The sequence below is a fragment of the Glycine soja genome, chromosome 2, assembly GCF_004193775.1.
Source record: "Glycine soja cultivar W05 chromosome 2, ASM419377v2, whole genome shotgun sequence".
Lineage (NCBI taxonomy): Eukaryota > Viridiplantae > Streptophyta > Magnoliopsida > Fabales > Fabaceae > Glycine > Glycine soja.
This window is the reverse complement of record NC_041003.1, coordinates 32,815,930-32,843,439: the sequence shown is the minus strand read 5'-3', so window position 1 is coordinate 32,843,439 and position 27,510 is coordinate 32,815,930. Positions and strand designations below refer to the sequence as shown.

The 27,510-nt window shown below is 33.9% G+C and overlaps 2 protein-coding genes across 8 annotated transcripts; both read left to right on the top strand.

Moving 5' to 3' along the window:
- Nucleotides 1-9,320: 9,320 nt before the first annotated feature.
- On the top strand, nt 9,321-13,429 carry LOC114392684. 7 transcript variants are annotated; one of them, XR_003662376.1, is made up of 5 exons: nt 9,321-9,811; nt 11,089-11,249; nt 11,362-11,505; nt 11,585-11,644; nt 11,741-12,048. XR_003662376.1 is itself a non-coding variant. In XM_028353929.1 (5 exons), exons 2-5 carry the CDS (start codon nt 11,217-11,219, stop codon nt 11,810-11,812), a joined length of 309 nt encoding a protein of 102 aa, XP_028209730.1. In that variant the 5' UTR covers nt 9,324-9,485; nt 11,089-11,216; the 3' UTR covers nt 11,813-12,048. The 7 variants fall into 7 exon arrangements, 5 of the variants coding, with proteins under 5 accessions (XP_028209730.1, XP_028209723.1, XP_028209706.1 ...); XR_003662372.1 differs by adding an exon at nt 12,898-13,429 and having other exon boundaries at nt 9,323-11,249; nt 11,741-11,866; XM_028353929.1 differs by having other exon boundaries at nt 9,324-9,485.
- Nucleotides 13,430-18,818: 5,389 nt separating this feature from the next.
- LOC114392675 (1-acyl-sn-glycerol-3-phosphate acyltransferase 2-like) lies at nt 18,819-26,710 on the top strand. Its single transcript, XM_028353889.1, has 11 exons — nt 18,819-19,001; nt 19,371-19,493; nt 20,686-20,725; nt 20,821-20,894; nt 21,178-21,237; nt 21,575-21,652; nt 21,872-22,030; nt 24,529-24,654; nt 25,554-25,646; nt 25,889-25,975; nt 26,112-26,710. Exons 1-11 carry the CDS (start codon nt 18,930-18,932, stop codon nt 26,352-26,354), a joined length of 1,155 nt encoding a protein of 384 aa, XP_028209690.1. The 5' UTR covers nt 18,819-18,929; the 3' UTR covers nt 26,355-26,710.
- The last annotated feature ends 800 nt before the right edge of the window (nt 26,711-27,510 follow it).

Sequence of the window (27,510 nt, the reverse complement as noted above, 5' to 3'; positions counted from 1 at the left end):
TTTCTTTCACATTTGCCACTAATTTTCCTCATTTGCTCTTACCAAGCTTTCCTACAAGTCCTAATTGACATTCTAAACTAGAATCAACTCACTTTAAACTTAAATTTCCACTAACATCAAATTTGGCTTTCTAAACCTCAAAATCTCACACTTTTCCACCTGCAACACTACCATTCTCAAATTTAACTCTAAGCTAACTCTCCCCATCCTCTCTACCAGTTTTCTATCTACATTTTAAGCACACATATATCTCAAAACATCATTATTGAACCCTAAATCAACATGGGCAGTTTTGTTTATATTAAACATGTCAAGTTTAGCATAATTACAACAATTTCCTTCACAAACAACTACCCTAAAGCAATAACCTAGTAGAACTACCCATTATAGCTCCCAAGAACCCAACACCCACAGATTTCAAGTGAGGAGAAGTCCACCCTTACCTGAAATTGAAGGTCCCACGAGGTAGAGGTAGGCTCCTTTACTCCAAAAACAGCTTTATGTTGCAATTTGGTGTGGAAATGAATGGGGATTTGAAGCTTGAAGAGAGACAACAATGGTGGTGAAGAAAATGAAAAAGAAACGTGGAGGAAGAAAGAGAGAGTTGTGCTGGAAGTTTCTGGAGAAAGAGAGAGAAGATTTGGCTTTTAAAATGGTTTTTCTTTTCTTTTTCATTTTCTTTTTAAAAGCAATTCCACATGTCATTTTTTAATTGGAGCAAAAAGGGCCCACCTTTAACTTTGACTTGACCACATACTCAGCCATAAAAGAAGAAAAAAATTGGACCTTTTTGGATGCTGAAATCCTGCTTCGGTTTGCGTGCCGCCTCTCTGATTCCAGTTCTTCGCGTTTCTCTACGCCCGTCAAGGCCCGTTTTCAAAGGTAGGCAATATATGTATCAAAACGCTCAGAATGAGACCCTGAGGGTGGTTCAAAGGTTGGTTTTGTTTAATTATAAGTTGCACGCAAAATGATAATTTTTAGACTAATTAATTGCGAATTAATCTATAACTGTCCAGTTATGGGTTACTCTTCTTTAATTAGTCTAACCCGTGTATTTCTCCCCTAATGTGCATACTTCTACCAAGAATATATATATATATATATATATATATTATAATTATTTAAATGTAATACTTAGAAAATTCCGGGTAGAAATTCCAGGATGTCACACCTACAATCATGGCAACCAAATTTGATCCCAGGACAAAGATTGGTGTGAGTAAGGGTAATTGGCGTGCCCTTGAACTTGTAAAACAAAGGAGCATTTACAAAGTTTGAGTCTAGTGGGAAGCCTGGAAGAAATAGCAAAAGAAACCTGAAATGGAAAAACATGATGATGTAAGGTTACTTATCAGAACCTCATCTCATAAGTCAATTGAGTCATTCCAAAAATATGAGATGGAGGGGGAATATTTATGGAATATGGGTGGTTGAAGAACCTTTGGGGGGAGTCAAGGATGGATGTAGGTGCACAAGGGCATATGATCATAACGGGAACCCAACATCAGAGGACTTAGTGGACGACGCGTGGGTCGTTCGATGGTTTTAGATTGCTCTAGCGAAGGGGGAAGTGAGGAAGACAATAACTCTTAGGAGGTGGAATATAACCCATTGGATAATGCCAATATCTAAAGGATGAACAAGGAATCTGACCAACTGTCAAAGGAGGAAAAAGGGTGCTCAGAGAAGGGGGAGCGAGCTAGACAAACATCATTAAATGCTAATACCAAAAGGGCCTTGGAGGAGACGAGGTATAGGTATCGTAGCAGGCATAAAAGGAGCAACTTTTTCCCTATTAACCATACCAGGGAGAAATAACAGGAGGATTTTGTGGGAGAAGGAAAGGAAAAATAGGGAAAAAATTTTAATGTTCAAGTCAACAAGCTTGGGATAGAGGTGTTAGGGTAGCATGACATCATGAGGAAGGAAGTGGACCAAAGGTCTAGTGAATTAAGTCATACGGGGGAGAAAAGGAAAAAGAGTTATAGGGTGCAAGGGGATGGTGTGGAGCATGGTGAACATATGGGCTCATATCAACTGGGGCCTGCTGAGGGTTATATTGAGCTTATGGAGGGGGCCAACAAGAAAGAAATAGAAGGGGGTAAATAAAGAAAAAGAAAGGGTGCAAAAAGTTTTGTTTGTGGGATAGGACCCTAAAATATTAGAGGGATCTGGACCATCAACAAATTCATATTGGCTAAGGAGAGTCATTTACAAAGGAGGGGCCCAACACTAGGGTTCTACAAAAGAGTGGTGAAGAGCTAGAGGTGGTAATGGAGACACAAGATTGAGTGGTAAGCAAAGAATAGTGCCAACATATAGACTATCCTAATCATTTGGACATAGGGCCAAAGCTTTCGATTGATCCAAGAAAACCAAGATACAATTATAGGGGAAAATGCCAGGAAAAAGAAAAATGGGGTAGCATAGTTATTAGTGAAAAATCAAGGAGAGGAAGGAATTCATTTCTCGAAGGAAAACAATCAAAAGCGATGGTGCAGCAAAATGTTAGTGGCATATCTGTGTTGAGAAAACTTAATGAACATAGTAAAGGCAACCAGGTGGGGTGTATTGATTGGATGATGATGAAATTTCAAAGACATTCTAGTGCTTTCAAGAAAAGGTAGACAAATGATCAAAGGGGATGATAACAAAGAAGAGGAAGACTAAGTCTCTATAAGATAATTGTCAGAGCCGAAGCGTGTGTGGAGGACAAGAAGTTTCCTGCATCAAAGACAAGATAACAAAAATAGGGGAAATATAGATGTGGCAAATAAGGTGGGCATGTTATTCAAAGGTAATAAACAGGTGGTTACACAGAGGTTGATGGAGTTCGAGGCAAGAAATAACAAGAAAGTTTCTTGCAAAAATAAGAGCAAGAAGGTGGAAAGGGTGACAAGTTGTCCATAAAGGTACTTACATTTAAGGTGAGAGGTCTTGGTAGCTGCTTGAAGTGGAATGCTATCATGAAGTTAATAGCAAAAGAAGAGCCAAATCTAATCTTCTTGCAAGAAACAAAGTTACAAAGTGTGGATGATAAAATATATGGAGCAATGTGGGGTGATGCTTTTGAGGAATGGAGACAAGTACCCGCAGTGGGAGCATTAGGTGGAATCCAATGTTTTTGGGAGCTAGGTAGCTTACAAGTTATAGATTGGATGGGAGGAAAAAAATTTCTATTTATTCAAGGGAGATGGTGTGGAGGAAGTGAGGTGATCAATATAGTAAATGCCTACTCACCGGGCTCGATTAATGAGATGATTTTGTGGGAAGAATTGGTAAAGCTTAAGAAGAGAGTCAGGGGTGGGATGTCGTGTGTTCTAGGTGATTTTAATGTTATTAGAAAGAATGAGGAAGGGAAAGGAAGATGTGAGAGTCAACTTTGGAGTAGGGAAATTCAGAATTCAATAGTTTTATCAATAATATAGAGTTATTTGAATTACCATGGGTGGGGAGGTTGTTTACTTGGGTGAAGGCGAGAGGTGGGGCAATGAATAAGTTGGATAGGGTGTTGGTTTCCACAAAATGGTTACAATTGTGGCCTAATTCTACACAAAGTGCTCTTGATAGATCCACCTCTGATCATCGTCCAATTTTGGTGAACCAAAAACATGTTGATTGAGGGCTTAGACCCTTCAAAATATTTAATGCTTGGATGGAGGAATATGGGGCATGATATAAAAGATATGGAGAAATGGGGGGATGATAAGTTTGAGGTCAACAAATGCACTTGGACTCCTTGGTCTCCAATTTGAATAGTTTGGATTTGAAGAAGGAATTAGGGGGGATTTCCTTGGAGGAAGCTTGTGAGAGAGGGGTTATGATTAAAGATTTTTGGAAGTGCTCAAGGATACAATAATCTATCTTAAGTCAAAAATTAAGAGTCAAGTGGCTTAGTGATGAGGACCAACTCAAGAGCATGGACCTTGAAGTAGAGCATGGATTTGATGGACCAATCATAAGAGCACGTGCTAAGCAAATGGTGAATGAAGCCCAATCTGAAATGAAAAACGTGAAACCCAAACACAAATTGGTCAACTGCTTAAGGAATAAGAAAAATGAGCTAACTTGAATAAAAGATCCAAGAATAAATCCAATTTGTCATTTGGCCCCAATATTTTCGTTTGAATTTTTTTATCAAAATAATGCGCTGAAGTTTATTTTCTTTATTTTTAATTTTTAGTTAGAAATAATATTAGTGATTGTTGGCTTGCTTACAAATATTTAATAGCCACTAACTTGGAATAATTTCTGCCATTAAGAGTCCAATAACTTGTAGGAACTCTTGGCATGCCTTAGGACAACTATATGCACCTCACAATTTTATCAAAGAAGGAACTTAGATTTGGATGAAATCAAAATTTAGCTTTGTACTAAGTGGGAGAGAATTGTTCTCTCTTGGTTCTTGTGTAGAACCTTAAATTCTTATCAAAGAATTCTTATTCTTTGTGGTGAATTCTCCTCAACTTATTGATCCTTAGGGATTGTGGCATTGTTCATTTCCATTTCTCACCTCAATCCACTTTTTCATTTCTTTTACAAAATTTTCCTTTATTGGGTCTGTTAAGATGCTGAATTGTGATCCATGAAAAAGGTTTCTCATCACTTAGAGAAAGTGATAAAACATAAAGGTTTTCCATGCTATTCTCAATTGGAAAAAAAGGAAGAAAAACATAAAAGGGTTGGAGGTGGAGGGTGTATGGTGCGATGAACCCATTTTAGTGAATGGGGAAATAAAAGGTTTCTTCAAAAAGATATTTCTAGAAGAAGGAAAAATGGAGGCTTGTTGTAAGGGGTGAACTTTAAATCTATATCAGAGGAAGAAAATAACATGTTAGTGTCTAATTTCACCAAAGAAGAGATAAAAGGTGTGGTGTGGGAATGTGATGGCAAGAAGCCCCAAACCGGATGGCTTCAACTTCAATTTTATAAAAGTTTGTTATGAGGTTATCAAATCAGATGTCATTAGAGTCGTTAACAAATTTCATAGTTATGGAAGATTTCCAAGGGGGACTATAATGTTTCTTTTTTTTTACCCTAATCCCCCCCCCCCCCTAAAAAAAAAAAAGAAACAGAATCCGTAAGGCCTAGGAGAGTATAAGCCAATTTCTTTTATTGGTTTCCTTTACAAACTTATTGCTAAAATATTGGCAAAGCGTATTAGCAAGGTGTTGTGCAATGTAGTGGATCAAAGGCAATCAACTTTTATTGGTGGAAGAAACATCTTGGATGGGGTGCTAATAACAAATGAGATTGTTCATGAAGCAAAAGTAAAAAAGAATGCATGTTTCATTTTCAAAACCGACTTTGAAAATACTTATGATTCTGTGAGGTGGGAGTTTCTAGCATACATGCTCCATAGGTTGGGTTTTTGTGCCAAATGGATCCAATGCATACGGGGTTGCCTATAATCTTCAACCATATCTGTACTAGTAAATGAAAGCCCAACGAAAGAATTTCCCCCAAAAAAAGGTTTGCATCAAAGAGACCATTTAGCACCCTTCCTCTTTTTGGTGGTTGCGGAAGGGTTGAGTGGATTAGTAAGAGAAGCAAAAGCAAAGGATTTGATTGGGTGTGTCAGAGTAGGAAATGGGAATTTGAAAAATATCACTTCTACAATTCGCATATGACACCATTTTCTTCTTTAGGAAGTCCATGAGGGATACTATCACCTTGAAGGCTATCCTAAAATGGTTTGAAATGGCATTTAGGCTAAAAGTGAGTTTTGCCGAGAGCAGTTTGGTGGGGGATAAATGTTCATCAAAGGGAGGCCGTCTCAAGTGCAAGAATTTTGAATTGTAGTACTATGAATATTCCCTTCACTTACTTGGGGATATCGGTGGGTGCGGACACTAAGAAGTCAAGCACATGGCAACTAATAATTGACAAGATGCATGCTAAGTTGGCTCCATGGAGAAGGAGACACTTGTCCTTTGGAGGGAGGGTGAGTCTTGTAAAATCAGTCCTATCATTTCTTTCTCTTTATTTTATTTCTTTTTTCAAGATCTCATCGAAGGTCTTGAATATCCTTAATAGGATACAAAGGAACTTCTTGGGGTGTGCTAAGGGTGAGGAGAAGAAAGTTTCTTGGGTCAAGTAGACATTGTGTGTTCACCAAAAAGTAAAGGAGGGCTTAGGCTAAAATTAAAATTTGTATATATATTTTCAATAGGACTCTCTTGAGGAAGTAGATTTGGAGATTGTTGAGTGAGCATGAGGGTCTGTGGAGGAAGTGCCGATAGCAAAATATGGCATTCTAGATCTTGATAGCTTCATACATGGTGAGGTCAATCATAATGGCTCACAATGGTGGAAGGATCTATTGGGGTGTTGTGAGGTTGGGAGGGATGTTACAAGGGAGGGGTGGTTCCAAAGTAATATTGTGAGGGCTTTGGTGATGGAAAGGTCGTGTGTTTTTTATAATATGGGAAGTGAGTAGGTCAAGGATGTTTATTGGATAATTTTCAGAGACTTTCCTTCATCTCTGAGCAAAAACCGAGTAAAGTGTGGGAGGTGGGTGGTTGGCATAGGGATATTTGGGTTTGGGAGTTAAAGCGGAGAAGAAAGAGATCTTTTATATTTGCTGTAATGGGGAGTCACTCCTTGTGACTACCCTTTTCTTTTTGAGTAGTGGTATGTTTGGCTTCAAAAAAATGTTTTGCATATTTTCTGTTTTTTTTTTTCTCTTGTAGCAAAAAAAATGCCGGCAAGAAGTTCTTCCCCTTACTACCTTCAGTTCCGGCGATTCAAAGATATCATGTATAGCATATCCAGCTTTCTGTAAGCAACAAAAGCATCTCACTTTAGTTCTGGATTTTTATTTTTTTTTATCATTTTCTCAACAAATTCCATTCCGGTTCTATGTTGTTGTATTTTTTTAGCCTTTAATTCAATGTCTAAAGATTATTTGGTTAAAAATCAAATGAAAAAAAATGTAATCAGAATTGTAATTAAAGCAAGGCTCGAACACACTTTACTATTGGTCAAATAGAATGAGACTACCACTAATCCATGGTCAAAATAGAATGAGACTACAACTAATCTAACAATAATTAGTGGTTTATTATTAATATATATCTTAGCTAATATGTTTAATTGCACATAAAAATAATTATGAATTATTTTATAAATTTTAATTAATTAATTATTTTGATAAATTATATGTTTAACATTTATTTGAGCATATGCATAATCTATGTATTGATTAATTGTATGCATAATTTATTTGTTAAAATTTTAAATTTTGTTTACGAATTTATAATTATTATAGAAAATTATGCTAAACAATAATCATTTAATGTTATTATTAAGATACTATGCAAATATAATTGTAAATTATTTGGTAACTTTTTAAATAATATTTAGAAATTTATAGTAAAATAATCTGTAACCAACGTAAAGAATTTTGAAACTTTGAAAATCAAATTTTTTTAATATATATTTTAATTATTTATATTATTAAAAATAGATTCTTATAATTTAATTAACCCCTATTGAAGTTTATTTGAGGATATCATTTGATATTATTATATCATTCATATTCCTATGCATACGAATATTAGATCGTTTATAAAGTAATTTAAATAAGGCGGAGGTAAAGATGCTTTAATTGTTGCATAGGTAAAGATACTCTTACTTAGACTTAGGTCAAATTACTTTGTCCAAGGTAGAGGTTAAATTACTACGATCGATGTCAAGTTGAGGATACTCCAATTAAGGCTAGATCTAAGGTAAAGATACTCTAGGCTAAGTATGCGTTGAAGATACTTTAGTTAAGGTTGAGCTAAATATAATCTTATTGAGGCAAATGTGTAAATAGTACTACTCGAGCAAAGGTGTAGATACTATGACTTAGACAGAGATAAAGATATTTTGAATGAGACAAGAGTAAAGATAGTCCAACTTACACTGAGGTCAAATTACTTTGTTCGAGATAAAAGTCAAAATATTTTAGCCGAGGCTCAATTGAGGATACTCTAATTAAAATTGAGTTAAAGATACTTTACACCTAACTTTCTATTTTTTCATGTACTAGTTTGGTACAAAACATGTTATATTCTAAGTTAAAAATTAAACCATAATCATATTTGCATTTTTTCAGCTTGATCCAAACTTTCTAATTTGCATTGGTTTGGATACACCGAGTCATTAGATTGGTACGAATCAATGTTCATCCCTAGTTAAAACATCATATTTTAAATTAATATTATTTTTTGGTGCTCAATAAATTACACAATCTAATTATTTTTTTTAATAAATATAGTATTTAAATGTTATGTTAACCCTAAAGTATTTAAATATATGTTAATCCCATAAAGAACACTACATGAATTATTACAATTATATAGGGTGTTAATATTATGTTATACGGAGTGTCTCTCTAAATTTTTAAATAATAAATAAAAACAAAAATAAAATAGAAGTTAAATATAATTAATAAAAAAGTGACAAAATAAAAAACTAACAATACAGAAGTAGTGAAAAGTTACTTTAGGTTAGATGAAAAAAATTAAAAGTTTACAAAATAATTTAAAAGTAAAACTGTCCATTGAAATGTGGACACCAAAACTAATTTAAATTACATTGAACCAATAATCAAACCCAACTTACCACTAATTTTAATTGCCTTAATTAAAACATATTTAGAATTTTTAATCATATTGATAATGAAAATTAATTTTCTTATTCATAATTTCAAATACTTATCATAATTACTTAATACTAACTAATTTATAATTATTAGTTATCATGATTTTAATTGTCCATAATTTTAGATTATAGAATTATCTTTATATATATATATATATATATATATATATATATATATATATATATTGGATAGGATAAAAGATTATCATGTTCCGATATCCTATCATAATTACACTATATTGACATTGTACTCCATTACTTTTTGGTAGCACAAAAATCAAACGAAGAGTATACTATTCTTCTTTGGAAAAATGGCTCATCTAAACTCTTATGAAGAATTTCATGTAAGTTCTATTTTGTTTATACTTTTAAATGTTTTGACACATTATATGTTTGTGTTTTACAATTGGCTTAAATATGTTTTTGATTCTTGATAAATATAAGTTTTTTTATTTGGTCCTTGATAAATTTTTCTTTCAGATTGAGTTCTTAATATTTCAAAAATTTTGCGTTACATCCCTACCATTAGTCCGTAATTGACAATTGTCTACGTGACGGTTCACGTAGGAGTGTGATGTGTTGTATCACGTGTAACCTTTGGTGTTACTGTTTATACACGTTTGATTATTTTTTTTAAGAAAAGAAAACAAAGAAAACGGCGTCATTTTAATGTACTCTAGACTTTTTTCAGATTCACTCCATGGCCTTGGTCTTCCTGTTGTGCTATAGGCTTTTGACTCTCTCTCTATGGGCTTCGGGCTAACGCCTGCAATCCTCCACAAAATCCTCCAACAATGAGATTGAGTGTCTTACTTTCTTTTAAGACTACAGAGGTACGTAAAGTAGAGGTCTGTCAATTCAACTATCTCTGAATACTTTTCTAGGTGACCAAGACATAGACTAAGATTCCTTTGTATTAGGGCACTTTCCCATCTCCAGCCAAGGACTTCTTCTCTAACAGTTGTGACTCCAAGGACAACGACTTCATCTTCTCCCTGTTGATGCCGCTGCCGCGAGATATAGCTTCATCCTCGACATGGTTTCTTTTTCTGGATCTGAGATCCATTTCCCTTCCTCCTTTTTCTAGATCTGACATGGTGGCTTCGTCCTCTTCTTCTCTTTGCACCGACTCTCCTTCCCTCACACTTTGTCCTCATTGGTAACTCTTATTTTCACTCTTATTCACCATTGCGATTTTCAGCGGTGGCCCTTCCTTGTCGTTTCCTCCTTTGCATCGCTGCCACTATCATTCTCTCTTTCCTCTTTCTTCACCAACAACATAAAAATATAAATTCTTAATTAAAAAGGAGAGATTGTTTCTGTGAAGAAGATATGGGTAGGGGTTAGGAAGGAGGTAGAGAGTTGAGATGTTGAATTGGAGAGAGGAGTTGTGGTGTAGATCTGGAAAAATAATCTAGATCTGATAGCATAGGAAAGAGACACGCAACAATGTCCAATGGAGGGGAATTACATTAGGAAAAAGAAAAAAAATGTGTTAATTAAAAAAGATTAATTTAAGTTCTTTAAAAAATTAATTTAAAGATATAAAAAATTAATTTGCACCATGTTTTTTACTTTTTTAAAAAAAAAACTTTTTTTCACATGTAATCCTAATCAAACAAAAGATTATACTTGACATCACACATGATATGATTGTGTAGTCGGTTAACAGTCACATAGGCAGTTAACAATTATGGATTAACTTTAGAGATTAAAACAAAATTTTTGAAATATTAGAAACCCAATTTGAAAGAAAAATTTATCAAGAATCAAACACAAAAAAATGTATTTATCAAAAACCAAAAACAGATTTAGACCTGTACAATTTACACTATCTAAGAAAGAATAAAGTTGCACCTATCCTCAAATAATTTTTTAACAAAAACTCTTTTCTTATGCGTATTTTAGTTGTCTACGAGGTTTAAATTTTGTGGTGTTGTTGAACTATCGTGGTTGAAAAATACCAAGCATTTTTTTCTTTACATAATGCTAAACATTATGAGTTTTTTTTTATGATAGCAAGACAGCGTATTTAATTGCAATCTTTAAAGGTTAGCTGTTGCATTAAATAGTATAAAGGATGTTGATGTTACTAATCCTAGAAGAAGAGCCATTGTTGCAACGGGTTTTGGGGGGATATTAAAAGTATCGGCAACCGTATTACCAGAGAAGTTATGTAAGTGGCTGGTTGATAGATTTGACATCGAGTCTTGTTCACTCAATGTGCATGGTGTAAAAGTTGGTTTTTGTCCCGTGGATGTGACCAATGCGCTGGGAATTTTTTATGGTGAAGAGGCAATATCGTCTAGGATACAATCAACTAGGATAGAGAAGTTGAGATCCTTATACAACCTCCCTAGATGGTCTATCAATTTGGGCAAGTTATTGAAAGATCCATAGAAGAATTCACCGTGAAGTTTCTGTTGTATGTCTTAGGCTGTTTTTTGGTACCGACATTCAAGGAAATCGTCCATGAAGAAATAGCATGTTCTTTCGGTAATCCGGCAACCTACATAAGGGACTTCTTAGTGGAAGGAATTAAAAATTACAGGCGTAAGATTACTATGGAGTATTCTGGCTGCATTTACTTGCTATTGGTACTTTTCTCAACTTTGTCATAGACAAACAATTTTATTTGATTTTATTTTTTGTGTATAATTTTTATGAGTATATGAGTAATTCATTCCTTTCAAAACATGCATGATACAGATTTTATATGCTGAACATGTTTTATATGGTTCTATACCGAGATGGACATCCCTAGAAGAGCTCCCAACTCATTATTGGAACAATAAGTTATTAAATAAGCTTGCAGAAACTATTGAGAGGGAAGGCGGATTAGGAGTTATGACAGTAAGATTTTTACCTTAATTTTAAAAAAAAATATTTGTTATTCTAAAATCACATAACTTTAAATTGTTCTTTAATTTAGGTAAAGGTACTTGCTCAGACAAAGTATAATGAACATTCTCTCATGCCAAACTGTGTTCAGGTTTTCCATCTGTGTTTTTATATGAAGAAATAGTTTGGAGTTTTAAATTATGTTTATATCTTTTATACTGACATTGTGTATTTCAAAAATTTGTAGGACCTGTCCAAGCGAGTGAATATGTTGGAAGGCACAGCGACTTCACAATCTTGGTTGTTGCAGTACTATTAAAAAATGTAGACTCAAATAACTAAAACTCCAACCACCAATATGACAAATGACCAGGTTTAATACATTTGTGCATATTCACGGTAGAATACGATATAGGGTAAATAGTAATTTGGTCACCTAATTTCTTTTTAATTTTTTATTTTTAATTGTAACATTTAATTATAATTTTGATTCATATGTTATAAGAATCAATTGATTGTGTGAGATGTATCAATTATTATAAATTCTTTAATACCTATTTTTGATTCCTAAGAAAGGTTAAATAAATTAATTAATCTTTATTTTTTTAAGTATATATTTTGTTGAATTTTGGTCTTTTTTAAAATAATTATTTATTATTTAATAAAAAATAATTATTTATTAGACATATCATTTCAAAATATTAAACTAATTATTTTCTTTTTATATTCTCTTTCAATGTTTTTTTACCCATGTATCTATATTTATTTAATATTTTTAAACAAATAGTCAAATGAAAAAAATAAAATAAAAAATCTAATAGACCATTACAAGCGTATGAATAAACAAACAAATAAATAGATGAACTAATAGACAAGATAAATAAGTAAACAAATAGATAGAGAAATAAGTAGATAAATAAATATAGAGAAAGACAAACACAAAGATAGATAAATAGATTATAGATAGATAGATACACACAAAGAGGTATAGATAGATGATAAATAATAAATAAGAAAATTGAACACCATATAAGTGAGAAAGACCCACAAACATGTAGTCTTAAGATTTTTTTTGTTAAATTTTGATATAAGTTCGGTTTTGTGGTTGTTTTTGACTCATTGGTGAAGATCTATCTAGAGTTTTCTTCCTTGGTTGCACAACAATTGATATCAGTCAATGGTGGACCTACGTTGCAACCAAGGGGTGCACTTATAACCCCTCAATTTCTAAAATTCACAAATAAAAGTTCTTTTAACAGAAAATTATAAATAAAATCTTACAGTTGTTTATTTTATTTCATCTACATTAATATATTTGAATTGATTGATTTTAATTTTTATAATTTACCCCCATTGACTTAGGGTCATGGATTTGTCACTAATTAAAATCAATGGTTCGATCAGGTAACTGGCTTAGACAAGTAAGATAGATTGGCGGCGAATCCAAGCATGGCATGTGAATCTCTTGTATCGAATGTCTTCTTGAAAATAGGTCCATACATGGAGGCCAGGTGGTGTGACCTGTGGCCATGAAATAATGCAATGATATTACAAGTTATTATAGTATGTTGGCGATAATGGATAAGTTCTAAAGGCTTTAACACCAAAGAGTGTGGTAACAACCATTGTTAAGTTCTAAAGGTTATCATGAATACTTGTAGATTGAAAATGACTTCCGCTTCAGGAGAAGCTACCATGGGGAAGATGAAGTCCTATATTGGATAGGAATGGAAAAATTGATCCACAAACATGTAGTCTTAAGATTTTGGGTTAAAGTATCGTGTCAAGTTCACCTATATGGTGTGTTTGAGGCCCATTAATAAAGATTTTCTAGGTGTTTTATTTCCCTTGGTTTCCCAAAATATCCTATGCACAGTAAGAGTCCAATACACTATATTTTTCTAAATGAGGTTATTATGGTTTGAGTTGGTAAACGATTTATAATATTTGGATTTGTTAATAATTTTTGTTTTATTCTTTCTTCCTTTTCCTCTAATTTCTCTTATTTTTGTATTCTTTTTTAATATATTTTTTATCTTATAAATTTGGTGAGTCAATCTACTTAACTCCCATCAATCTTGTAGTGAGCCACGCCAGCTTGTGGTGAACCAACTTAGATGAGTTGAGTCGACCTACTTTGACACCACTAAAAAGTAGGCATGACAATGGGGCGGGATGGAGACAAATATGTGTTTCCCGTCCTCGTCTCCGCCTTTCAAAACCCATCCCCATTCTCATCCTCAGTAGGTATGGTTTTTGGTACTCCATCCCCATCCTTGGGGGTATTAGGTATACTTGTCTCCTACCCATACCCGCCTTATAATTTTAAAAAATATAAAAAAACAAAAAATTAATTTAAAAAAAAACAACAACATTTGATTTCTATAAAATAGTGTCACTGTATGTATATCCAAGAAATAAAAAAGGCTTTATCATTTCACCCTATGGATATTTGATCCCAAACTTCTAATCCTATCAACAAATGAACGTAAGAATCAATCATGGCTTGATAAATCTTGTAATAAAAATCCCATAAGGACATGAGTAAGTGCTTCAGGTACAAAGACAAACAATAACAAAAGGCTAATTAAGTAATTATGTTACATAAAAATAAGAATAATTTAGTTATTATACATATTGGGTACGAGTATGTGACAAATATGTACATACCCATCCCCCTTTTTAAAAATCAGATATTGTCCATACTTGTATTCATCCCCAATCAAAATAGGAATTTTTTGTTAAACTCGAGGCGGGGGACGGGCAGTACTTATAGGTATGGATTTGTTTGTCATGTCTACTAAAAAGTTTGTTCATGGTTGGATTCAACACGAACAATTGGAAAAAAAAATGCTTTGTCTAAACTAAATTGATTTATTCTTTGGTTTGATACATTAATTGTTGAAAAGGGTTCAACTTGGTTCATTGATACTTTTTTTAACACTCATGTCTTAGTTCAACATAGAAAACTGAACCAAGTAAAAAATGGTTCTCTTATAATCGAAGTGGAAAGTTGTTTGTCCAAACCAAATTGAACTATTTCTTTGCTTTAGTGCATTGTTAAAATGGTTCGATTTTTCAGCTCCCAATTGATTTTGGTTCACTGACATTTTTTTTAGGTCTTTCACCCTTTTCAGTCCACTAATTAGACACCATCAATGGCAAAAATACCAAACTGAGTCTTTTTTACAAATTTATTACCAAAATGGAGTTGTTTTATAGTTATTTACCAAGGGGGTCACTTTTTTTTTTACTACAAAGCGTTACTCCTTAAGGTGTTTTCGCGGATTGGCGACACGTGGCAGGGTCGCGATTGGACGCACCCACGGTTGGCGCTACGTGTCGCGCCCTGCAGGCTGGCGCTCTGGGTCGCGCCCAGCTGGCAGGCGCGAGTCAACGCGCTGCTGCCCAAGGCGCCTTGGGTCGCGCCCAGGGCCCAGGCGCCTCCCCCCCAGCCTCTTCCCACACCCCCAGCCTCTTCCCCCCCCCCACCCCCCCCCCCCCACACCCCAAAATTTCAATAACATTATTATTATTTGTTTATCATTTGTACTTTGTGTTCAATTTTTTATAGACTCTAAATTGTATATTTAATCAAAAATTGTAATTTTTTTCATTTTTATTATTAGTATTATTTGTTATTTTTTTATATTTTATTATTCTCTCTTTTTGAAGTATATATAAGTACATTTTCAATCAAAATACATTTTCACTTAAAATATATTTTGAAATCCTAAAATATTTTAAAATGCTTTTTGATTTGACCATTAAATTATGTTAGAGATCACTTTTATTTTATGTTTGCATTATAGGCCACCAACTTTTTTGTAACTTCATAATTTAATATTTGGTTATAATTATGTGTCATTGACATTATCGTTATTTATTTTTATTTATTTTAAAAGCATTACACAATAAGATTGAAACGTTAAAGTGGCAATAATATAAAATTAACATGGAAAAAAACCATACAAAGTACATGACAATATTAAAACATGGAAAAAAACAATACAAAGTACATGAAAATGTTAAAACATGCGGAAAAAATGTAAACCCATTATTAATCAATCATCACTATATCTGTGATGCCGCGATGAAGTCCCACATGGCCGGTCCCAATTTCTAGCTGCCCTATCAGGATTTCTTCTTCTACAAGTTGCCCTTTCACCCACTTGGTTAGCCTTGACAGGGAAATCATGACGTAAATCGACCCCTAATAAGTCGTCCATGTCAGGTATATCTCCAGGTACATTCCACGGACCACCAAGTGGGGCATTTGGGGTCGATAGTTCACCACTTTGGGTAAATGAAGGAGTTCCCGTTGAAGGAGGAGAGGACCTAAATATGCCTGCCAAACTATACCCTGGTTGAAAATCATGTGGGTATGAATACATTGGAGGCATCTGCGACGGTTCTTGGGTGAATGCCGGTGGTGTGTAATACATTCCATGTTGTCGTTCTGGCATCGGAGGCAAACTGCACGTTATTGCATCAACAGTTTCCCGACGTCGCGCTAAGCCTCGAGTCTCCACACTTCACTGTAGTATATTAAACTGTTGATGTTCAAATTGTGGCTAAGAAGGGAGAGCATCTTCATGTGCCTCAAGTATCCTATCCTCTTCGTCAGACAAAAGAGTGATCTTCTCGATGCATGGTAGTAAATCGTCAAAAGTACAAACCTTTCTCCCAACAGGCAACACCATAAAATGTAGTGTTTTAGCGATTTCACCTTGCATAGAAAATAAAGGAATAGTTATTAAAATAATCTTCAATAAGCGCAACATTCTTTTCTAAATTATAATGAACAATGTATACCAATAGTCCTCTTCTTACATGTTTTGGGTCGACATAAACTTTTGTTTTACGCCTGTACCACCTCATATATTCAGAGTTCAGATTAAGGGTCCCTCCTTGTGGCGGCATTTGCTCTACTCTCCTTTCATAGCGACTATTCCATTCATTAAGCGCGGGTTGCATTAGTCGCATCCAATTTCTTCCTTCCTTTCCCTTTAATGTCAAGTCATGTATGTTGCTGGGTTGCATTACTCGGCCCGAAATAGGTTGTTGCATTCCAAATTGTCTCGTGACTCTATTCGGTTGGTGTCATTCCACTTTCTGAAAACAAATAAGTGGTATGATACATGTCCATAATACATACCCAATAAAACAAACTTGTCTCATATTCATTTCCACATGTCCAGAATAAGGGACCTAGACAAACTGCATATAAAAGTTAAATTTAATAAATTAATTAAGAATTACAACATCATTTAATAAGCAAACGTCAAAATTATAACCTCGTCGCGTTTCATGACATCTAATTTTTGATGAAAATCAAGTAAATTGTCATTGCCTATGTGATGAAATTCACCTCCCAACCATCTTCACAAAAAATTAAATAACAAAATAAAATGTTACATAGAATAATGATTAACATCAACCAAGCATATTTATTAATAATCAATTCAAAATAGTAAAGGAAAGTATACCTGAAGGCAAGTGGTGTGTTTTGTTGTTGTGGAGGAATAACCGACGAGGCTAACGTTGGGCATCGTTCCCATGCCCATAATTGAATCAAGAGAGTGAAACCGCCTATTGATTTTGCATTATAGTCTGTTGCGATGCATATCTCTCTATAAAGGTTACCCAAAAGAGCAGCTCCCCATGCATAACTGCTGCACTCTCTAAGGTCTCTCAAAAATTGCAAATATCTCATTGGCACCCTTTTGCTGCTTTTGTCAACAAACATCACCCCTCCTATGAATCTTAAGATCCAAGCACGAGCAAATCTTTCAAGCCCTTCTTGGTTGCATGTAAAATCATGAATATTTGCGAATTGAGAAGCCAACCAACCCAATAAAAGTGAGTTACCATCAACTACAACATCGTCAGACATGACACCTAATAATTCATGACACAACTCGAACCAGTCAATATTTGTATTGCCAATTAAAGGTCTTCCATCCACAGAAATACCAAGTAGCACAGAAACATCTTGGAGTGTAATAGTTGCCTCCCCACAGTTCAAATGAAATGTATGCGTTTCTGGCCTCCACCTTTCAATAAAAGCATTAACTAATGCTCCATTTACTTTCAACTGCGCCAATTTCGGATACAAACCCGAAACTTGTAATAGAGGAATAATTTCATCGGGCGTTGCTTCTCTATGATTGTACAGTGGTGTAGCTCGTCAGATTTTTAACATCCTATCATTAGCACCATTCTAAATATGTTGTGATATATGATTTTTTTGCATCCACAATAAATCATCCTCTAATGGTTCAGATGACACATCATAATGATTAGAAGATGACGAACTTGCCATATTAAAACTCCTATATAGAAAGAAAAAAAATTAATAATCACACATATCATAAATAATAAATAAAGTCTAAGTATGTACGCAAACAATATTCTAAAAAAATACATAATTTAAATTTTAAAAACGAACACATAATTTAAGTAAATGAATTATAATGACATTAAATTGAAATAAAAAATTTCTTCAAAATTATTTTGTTAATATATAATGTTGAAGGTAGGTTAAATTTTTAAAGAAATTTAATTTTATCAAATGTATGAGATACATAAAATAATAAAAAAACACATATATATATATATATATATATATATATATATATATATATATATATAGCAGCAATGTCAGGAAAGTGGAGTAAGACTTCATTTTGCTTATAAAGCAGCGCGTGTCAACGTGCCTGTCAGCAGGGCGTGACACGTAGCGCCCAGTCGCGGACGCGTCCAATTCTCCTCTGTCACGTGTTACCAATCGGAGGAAGTGTAGGATAATGCTAGTCAAGAAAAAATCAGACCCGCTCGGTAATTAAATTAAAAAAAATTCATTTTAATAAAAAATTTGTAAAAAGGACCCCTTTTAGTCTTTTTACCCACCATCAATATGTTTTTTTTCCTCTTATGATGCATCACTCTCGCAACTAACAATTTTTTTTCTCAACTACTTCAGACTACTTTCTTCATCTAATTTTTTTTCCAGTGTTTTTTTATCCCTATCTGTAAATTCGATTTCAATATTTTTCTTAAAAAAAATAACCACCAGTTAAAAATAATCGTATACCACAGTTTAAATTATTTATTGCAAATTCAAAATATAATTTATATCTTCAAATATATTTAATTTGTATATTAAAAAACATATACTTATTGTAACTTTTATATTTATAAATACAAATTATTGTTTTGTGAAATTAACATATTAAAAATTAAAAGACTAGTTTTATTTTATTTGAAACAGAAACAAAACAAAATTAAAATAAGGAATAGAAAGAAAAATATTATACGCAGAGGAAAAGAAAAGACTAGCACACTAAGGTAGCCATAGCATAGCAGAGATCGACATAACATAGCCAGCAACATCAATATCATCGACAGACAACAATTTCGGGAATCCGCTGGCTATGACTGCAGTTGTGGTCGTCCCATTGGGCCTTCTCTTCTTCGCTTCCGGCCTCATCGTTAACCTCATTCAGGTCACCCCATTCTCTATTTCTTATTTTCTTTCTAAATAAATCAATATATTTCTCACCATAACTATTCATTCACCTTCAACCGATCCCTTTCTCCTTCTCACAACATCCCAATTGAACCTCTCATTATTTTATTTTATTTTGTGCTTTCGGTTATTGTTCTAGATTTTCATTCGTTACTTCTTTCTGGGTTGCAATAAAATTGTAACCGTATTCATTTTGTTCAACTCCTGTAAGAGAGACAGTTTTCTTCACTTGCTTTTAGTTGTTTTTAATTGATTGATTGATTGATTGATTGATTAATTGATTAATTAATGATAATTGCTATTATGAGGTTTTGATTTTTTGTTGGTGGTTTTGTGGTGTTCTCAGGCAATATGCTACGTGGTTGTGCGGCCGGTGTCAAAGAATTTGTACCGGCGGATGAACAGGGTGGTGGCTGAACTGCTGTGGCTGGAGCTCGTTTGGATTATTGATTGGTGGGCTGGTGTTAAGGTTTAATTTCTCGTCTTAGTTAACGTTGTTGATTTCAGTTATTGTTCTCTAGTGGAAGGTGTTTTTTTTAGTTGTTTTGTGCTTTGCTTGCTCTGCTAGATGACATGGCATTGGATTAGTGAATGAATTTAATAGCCATGCATTATCAGTGTAAAAGTTGCGTAAATGTTTTTGTATTGTCAACCAATCAGAAATCATCATTGGTATGACTTTTAAGTGGTTATTATAAAAATAAACTTATCATATTTGCGGTTGGATATGTATTGTTTATTCTTGCTGAATTATTTCTGTCCTATTTCTTTTAATAGTATTCGAATTTTGAAAACTTGGGCATTTATATGTGGGTATACAATTGGACTCCAAGGTTTGAATAAAGGTTGTTTAGTTGGGAAGTAAACCTGGTCATTATGTTTGGGGTACTCTTAAAAGTGAAGCAAGTGTGAATGTTGGTGCTTGATTTGTATGATATGGACTTTCAACTGACATGAGGGATCTAAGTAAGTGAGCAAAGGGAACTTAACTGCTACTTTTCCATGATTGTAGCCAGGACAATGGCTAGAATTAGTGATTATGAAACTCATGGGTTATACTTGTTCCTACATTGCTCAAGGGCTTGAAATTATTGCAATAGAATGTTTAGTTCATTTAGTGATTAGCAGTTTTGCGCACTGACACTATGTGATCTTTTTGTTCACGATTTTAAGGAATTTTGCCTTAAAATAGAGGGAAGATCTTGTGCAGTGCTAATAGGGTCCATATGGGGGGAAACTGGAGCGAGGATTACAAGGATTTGTTATTTTTCTTATTTTTGGGCTTACTTTACCCCTCCTTTTGTGATAAATTTTGGTTTTCTTTTATTTCCCTTAGCCACAAAGCTATGAAAGAAGTAGAGATTTAGGGAGGCTGGATATTACTGTGCTTGCAAGTCATGATCTACCAACCAATTTGGCACAGGGACTCATTCTTTTCTCTTTTTGATAGAGCTTCTTTTCATTTAAACTAAAAGGTTCAGAGATTTCTGATTTCAGAATGGAATTTAACCATGTGAAATGAAAGGTCTGATTGCTTAGATTTCCTTGGTTTAAAGTAGTTTTGATTGAATACATCATATATGAACTTTACTGCAATTTAATTGTTGTTATTGTTGCATTTAGAATAATCAAATCTTTCATTTGTAAATTTCTGGCTTCAGGTCCAAGTATTCACAGATCCTGAAACCTTTCATTCAATGGGTAAGTCTCTTGTACTATGCATTTAGTGCTAGGCTCACCCCCCTCCCCCCAATTTTCGTTCGTCTTGAATTCTGATTCTGTCTAGAATTTTCCAGGTAAAGAGCATGCTCTTGTCATATCCAATCACAGAAGTGACATTGATTGGCTTGTTGGATGGGTTTTAGCTCAGGTTATTATCTTATTTAGTATAACTTCTTTCACATATTCAACTCAATAAAATTAACACAGAATTCACATATGTATTAGCATGAGTTACTTATTTCATTTGATATTGTGAATTGTTTGATATTATTATACTAGGATAAAAGGACACATTTGTTTTTTGTAGCCTACTTATACATTTGCCTAATTCATCATAAATATGGTAGTCTTAGATTTGAAATTGTGTTTCTGTGACTCATCTGGTTTTTGCTTCAACTACTGATTGATTATTGAACATTATTATTCATCAGCGTTCAGGTTGCCTTGGCAGCACACTTGCTGTGATGAAGAAATCTTCAAAGTTTCTACCGGTATGTTTTGTTAGAAATTGATGTTTTGAAATGAAAAAATGGAATGACATTTGTTTTCCAATCATTATTATTTAATGGTTTGATCAGGGTGATGGAAATATATGATTTGATATTGGAGTATGAATTATGAAATGCAGGGATGTATTGTGTATCTATATATTGATAATTAATGGGATGTTCTGTTGGCTGGTTTGGTTTGTTACATGATCTATGTCTGCTTAAGTCCTGATTAGACATGGAAGCTTTTGAACCTGATTTACTGGATTCTTTTGTAGCTTCATTGATAACATTATCATTTAAAGTCAATGTGATCTATTAGCTAAGTTCCAATGTGCAGGTCATTGGTTGGTCAATGTGGTTTTCTGAATATCTTTTCCTGGAGAGAAGTTGGGCCAAGGATGAACGCACATTAAAGGTATGGGTTACTCAAATATAATTCATATATGTGCTGTATGCTCATAAGAGATTCGTATTTCTACTTGTTATCTTATTGTCTTCTCATTCATTCACCGAGATGCAAAATTACTGTAAATTTTCTGTCTAACCCCATCTCTATCCACATCCTCTCTCTTGGTGCGTAAGTTGTTTTATTATTTGTGAATCTCATTTGAATCTTGCAACTTTGCATGTGCAGTCAGGCCTACAGCAACTGAGGGATTTCCCTCTTCCCTTTTGGTTGGCTCTCTTTGTAGAAGGAACTCGCTTTACCCAGGCCAAACTATTAGCTGCTCAGGAGTATGCAGCCTCAGCTGGATTGCCTGTTCCAAGAAATGTTTTGATTCCAAGAACTAAGGTGGAATATAAATATATTCTGATTTTTTTTTGTTTTGCCGTTTTTCTTTCCCTTGCTGTTCTTTCAACTGTTTGGAGCTATTATGCATGACTCTTGTCTAGCTAATTACCTGGCTCACCCAATCCATGTTAACATATTCTTGTTGGGATTTTCTATGAAATCATATTACTGTTCTTCTGCCAATAATTAGTTGATACCAATCTACTTGTCAAGGGTGGCTAAAGGGTTTGTATCAATTTTGAGCTTTAAAGTGAAGGGCTGGTTCTCTTTGTGATGATTCGGACTGGTGATCCTGTGGATAATACGTCTTTGAACTATATGCTAGGTTAATATGGACAATTGGTCATTGCTTTATCTAATATTTTGAGGATTATGATAATTTTGACTTTCATGTGTAGCCCGAACATATGTTATTTAGATTCCCCTGAATGTATAACCCTCTTATTCATCTCTATGGAAAATGCCTTGACAGTTTTTCCAACAAAGTTGATTTAATCCTATTGTAAATATGATTAGGGTGTCTGCATTTCAAACTCTATTGCACCTTATATTATTGGTTGTCCTGACGTCTTGACTCTCATTGTAAATTATGTTTGTCTTCTAAACTAGATGATGCAGGGCAAAAAAATAGTTAGGGGGTTCTAAAGAGACTTGTTTATTTGGGTTTTCTTGAACTGATCAATTGTAGGAAAACAAGAAAATTGAAAGGTCATGGGTTTTTGAAGGTAGGGAAATTTGCATGCTATTTGATGGGGGCTTAGGCTCATTTGGTGGTGGATATTTATTTGTGTATTTAGGATCCATTTCAATGACAAAATTGGAGTTATGGTTCTGAATTTATTTTTAATTCTACTTCTGTTAGTGTTGGAATTGGTTTACAATCATGATTCTCTGTTTGGGCTTTGGTGCTATTCAAAGAATTAGGGTGTAGAATTAGACTTCTAAGTTTGATTCCAATTCTATTGCTTGGGTGTTAGAGCTAGAAATTGAAAAAAAATATGCAAGTCTCAGATTAAAAACTTATTTAATATCTAATAATTAAACATTTTTAATTTAATAATATAATTAATATAAAATAACAATTTAAAAAATATAAAAACTTTGTAATTTCAAGGTTTTTGAAGAAGTGAGGGAGGCATGTTTTTAGTTTTCGAGTTGAGCACATTTTTAATTCGTAATTGTAGAATTGGCAATTAAGGTGTTGGCTAAGGATTTCGAAAAGATTGAGCTGATTCTTTTCTAATTCTATGGAATTGTCGTATGGAATTATGATTTTAATTTTGAAAGGATTTCCAAATATAAAAGGGGTCTTGCTAACCAGTGCCCATAGGAGAGCACAAAAAAAGTCAGGGTAGCGCAATTTTGCGCCTCCCAATAAAAACCTTTCTCTTTTTATTTCCTTAAACAATGCCTTAAGGGCACTGGTTAGCATTTGCCATATAAAAATTAGGCTTATTGGGCCCACTTCCAGTTCTAGACATTAAACATACACATGATGATTTTTCTAGAAATGAACAATTGGGGGTTTGATGGGTTGGATTGTTATTTGTATCTTCTATGGAAAATAGGTTTGGGTAGTGTACAGTATTTTTATTAATAACAAAAGTAGAAGAGAAGAAATCTAGGCATCACATTGAGGTGGAAGGACTATGCTGCTGATTTTACATTCACATAAATTAATTTTAGCTGTTAGATTTGAAGGAAAAAATTTGACCCTTTAGGGTATGTTTGTGGGTTTAGGGGGTGAGTGGAAGGAATCAATAAAGAACAAGGGGAAGAGAAGGTCAGGGAATAAAAGTTACATATTAGAGACTTCTTCCCCTTGTTAAAAGTTTAAATTCCTCCATAATCTTCCCTATTGGGGAAATATAAACATGTTCGTAAAATTGAAACAGGGAGGGTTTTGGATTGTCACTCATTCATTTTCCTTTCGTCAGTTACTCAGACAAGGAGATGGTTTAATTAGATAAGAATTTGTGAAATCACCTGAGAGTAATCGTCTTAGTCCTTTGATTTATATTAACAGAATAGTAGAACCAAATTACTTAACTGTGGGGATTGATAAAAGCTATTTACAGTAACTTTGCTTCTTTTTTTTTCCCCTGGAAAATGTTAGCTTCCAACTTGTTATATATGTGTGTGTGTTTTCCTTGGACCAGAAACATGGTGAAAATATCTCTCAGTTTATCATTAGAGTTCACAGATGAGATAATGGTTTCTCTAGAAAGAATATTTTGTTTCATTACTTGTTCTAGAAAGTGTTGAAATAGTTTAAGCTACTTGGTACAGTAAGTTCACATGATTTTAATTTAATTTCAAAACAGATAGACTTTATGTTTATATTTTACTTTCATGCTTTGGCTTCTTTGTTCTTTTAAATTTACATAACACATTCAATCTTACATATATTACCTAATAGGCAGTGCTAACCATATTAGGTTTTATTGTTCTTTTCTGATGTTTGCTCTGAAATATTTACTCTGCTATGTTGCTTTCAGGGTTTTGTTTCAGCAGTAAACCATATGCGCTCGTTTGTTCCTGCCATTTATGATGTAACTGTGGCAATTCCCAAGAGTTCACCTGCTCCTACAATGCTAAGACTCTTCAGAGGGAAATCTTCATTGGTGAGCCAATCAAATTGAGATTTACTAAGAACAAAAAAACCTGCATCTATAGTCTTAATGGTTTTTTTTCTGGCCACATTATTTACAGACTGAAATTTGACTCTTTCTCTGTGCCAACCAATGATGACAAGTTTGTGATTCAATTGGCCATCCACCTTGCAGAAATTATCAATTGATCAACACTTTGGTTTTCTTTTTTCCCCCATTTTTCTGGTACTTCTTTTGTGGGCTTGGATGGGTCAACCCATCCTGCCCCTCGCATCACGAGTCAGGGTAGCTTGACCCACTATGCCACCCCCTATTTGATTAAAGGATTGCAAGAAGATTAAAGAGAACTTTAGAAGAAACTATTAAAGACCATTTTGGTAGAACCCAATGGTGTATATTGATCCATGGAGCCAATCTCACTTATTATGATAAGGCTTGGTTGTTGTTTTGCCACCATTGTGGGACACCTGATCATCTGATTTAACTTAGCTTTGTTATCCTGGAGATTTGGAATAGGCTTCTTTATTTTTATGGAAAGCCAAGGTATGGCTTGGGAATTTGGAAGCACTGTAGTTGTTTGTTAAAGAAAGAGTTGTGACTGTGCAATTTGGTACTTATGTTTTTACCTGAAGAATAGCAGATCTTTTTAAGGATCCATGGTTTTCAATGTAGCTATCTGAGCAATTTGGTGCATATGTTTTTCGATTTTACTTTGAAGAATAGCAAAGCGTTAAGGATTCAGAGTTTTCTATGTAGCTACCTATGATATAAATGACTTCATTATGCTGTTCTGCTTTAGTTTGGTTTTGTTCATCTAAGAGGATTCCTTATCTTTCTTTCATAATCTTGGGTGTTTTTTTCTTTATGAAATGTCTTGTTTAATGAAAAAGTTACTCATTGTACCACCTTAGGTGCATGTGCATATTAAGCGGCATGCGATGAAGGATTTGCCAGAAGAAGATGAAGCTGTTGCTCAATGGTGTCGAGATGTGTTTGTGGCTAAGGTGTGTGTTAATTGAACCGTAATGGTTACTATGTATTAGCTGTCCAAGATTTTCTTATTGCTAGCTATATAAATAATTTTACAACGTTCCTACTATGTCTATTTGCAAGAATGTGATAAACAACCAAGCACTTGGGGAACTCACCCCTAAAAGCTAACTGTTATATGTAGCTTCTAATTCTTGTGGTTTGATGATTTTACAATGTTGCTCTTTTTCCTCTCCTTTTTCCTTTGGGATGCCAGGATGCATTGTTAGACAAACATATAGCTGAGGACACATTTAGTGATCAAGAGCTGCAGGATACTGGTCGACCCATAAAGTCTCTTGTGGTCAGATACTTTATATCAATATGTCTAACATTGAATGTTCCTTATTTATCTGCTATCCTCTTTTTGATGTAACCCTATTTGCATAAAGCAGTATTATTTCTTGCCTGCTCAACATTCAATTTCATTGTGGGAACAGGTTGTCATATTGTGGGCTTGTGTCGTTGTTACGGGGGTCGTAAAGTTCCTCCAATGGTCTTCACTACTATCCTCCTGGAAGGGTGTTGCATTTTCAGCATTTGGTTTGGGAGTTGTCACTCTACTCATGCACATCTTGATCATGTTCTCACAATCTGAGCGTTCAACCCCTTCCAAGGTTGCCCCTACAAAAAAGTCCAAGAATAGCGAACAACTGGAAGCTAGGGATAACAAACAAGACTAGATCACACACGTTACCTGAATATTCTATACATAAGAGAATTCTTCTGAGGTCACATCTTGAACTTGTTTTGCATTTATGTGCTTTTTTTTATAAAAAAAATTGCATTAACGTGTGTTTAGGGACTCACTACCCCCTTTCTTTATTTGTTTGCTTTGGAATTGTACCTCGTATGTGTTCAGTTCTTGTATTATGTATTATGCATATACTATTCATTACTTTCAAATTAATTAGGATGAATTTGTATAGACTAATATATAGGAATGGCGTACAAAAATCCTACCTAACATCGCAGTTTTTTAGGGACTTGTACACTTTCTGGTATTGGACTATTAATTTTGTGGTTATTTCTTGCTCTCCTTCTAATTTTTAATTGTGTTTGGTTTATGTGCGATTCTCTGACTTTTCATTTTGTTCAGCACAAAGGAAAATTGTCTGATGGACTTGTCCCCTTGTGAAAGAAAAACATGGAAATAAATAACGGGGAGAAGCATATAAGTCGTACCATTTTTGCGAATAAATCTTGGAATGAAAAGCAAATACTTGAACCGTAAAAAGCGTGTCACGAATAAACTGCGTAAATTTGGCGTGGTTTGGTCCAACATCTTTCCATTAATATACGAATAAGAAATTTATAATGTTCATTATCCCTTGCAACTTTTTATGGAGAATTGAACATTCTTTGGTATTGCTGTTTTTATCTTATTAATTTTGTAAAATACAATAATTTGGACATTTTGTTTTTGGGTAAAACTCTAAAGTATTTTTACAAGTTTCAGTCCGTTTAAAAGACTTAAGATTATTTCTTGATCTGGACTAGTTACACTTAAGTTCACCATTTCTCTTCAAGGATATTCCCTGTTAGGATAATAATTTTACCTAGACCCAATGAGTAGGATAAATATTCCCTTAATGAGGATGAGTTCAAGGGTAGGTATTTATTAGCAAAATTTAATGGAGATAGGTATAGATACAAGTACTATAGTACCCAACACACAATATTGAATATCTTAATTTACTTTTAAAAATAAAAATCATATAAGTACCAAAAAAAGAATTTAATTTATATGTATTTTTAAGTTAAAATGTTTTTATATATATCTAGCAAGAATTCAACATATCAATATATTATATAATGAACAGAATGATTCGATAAAAT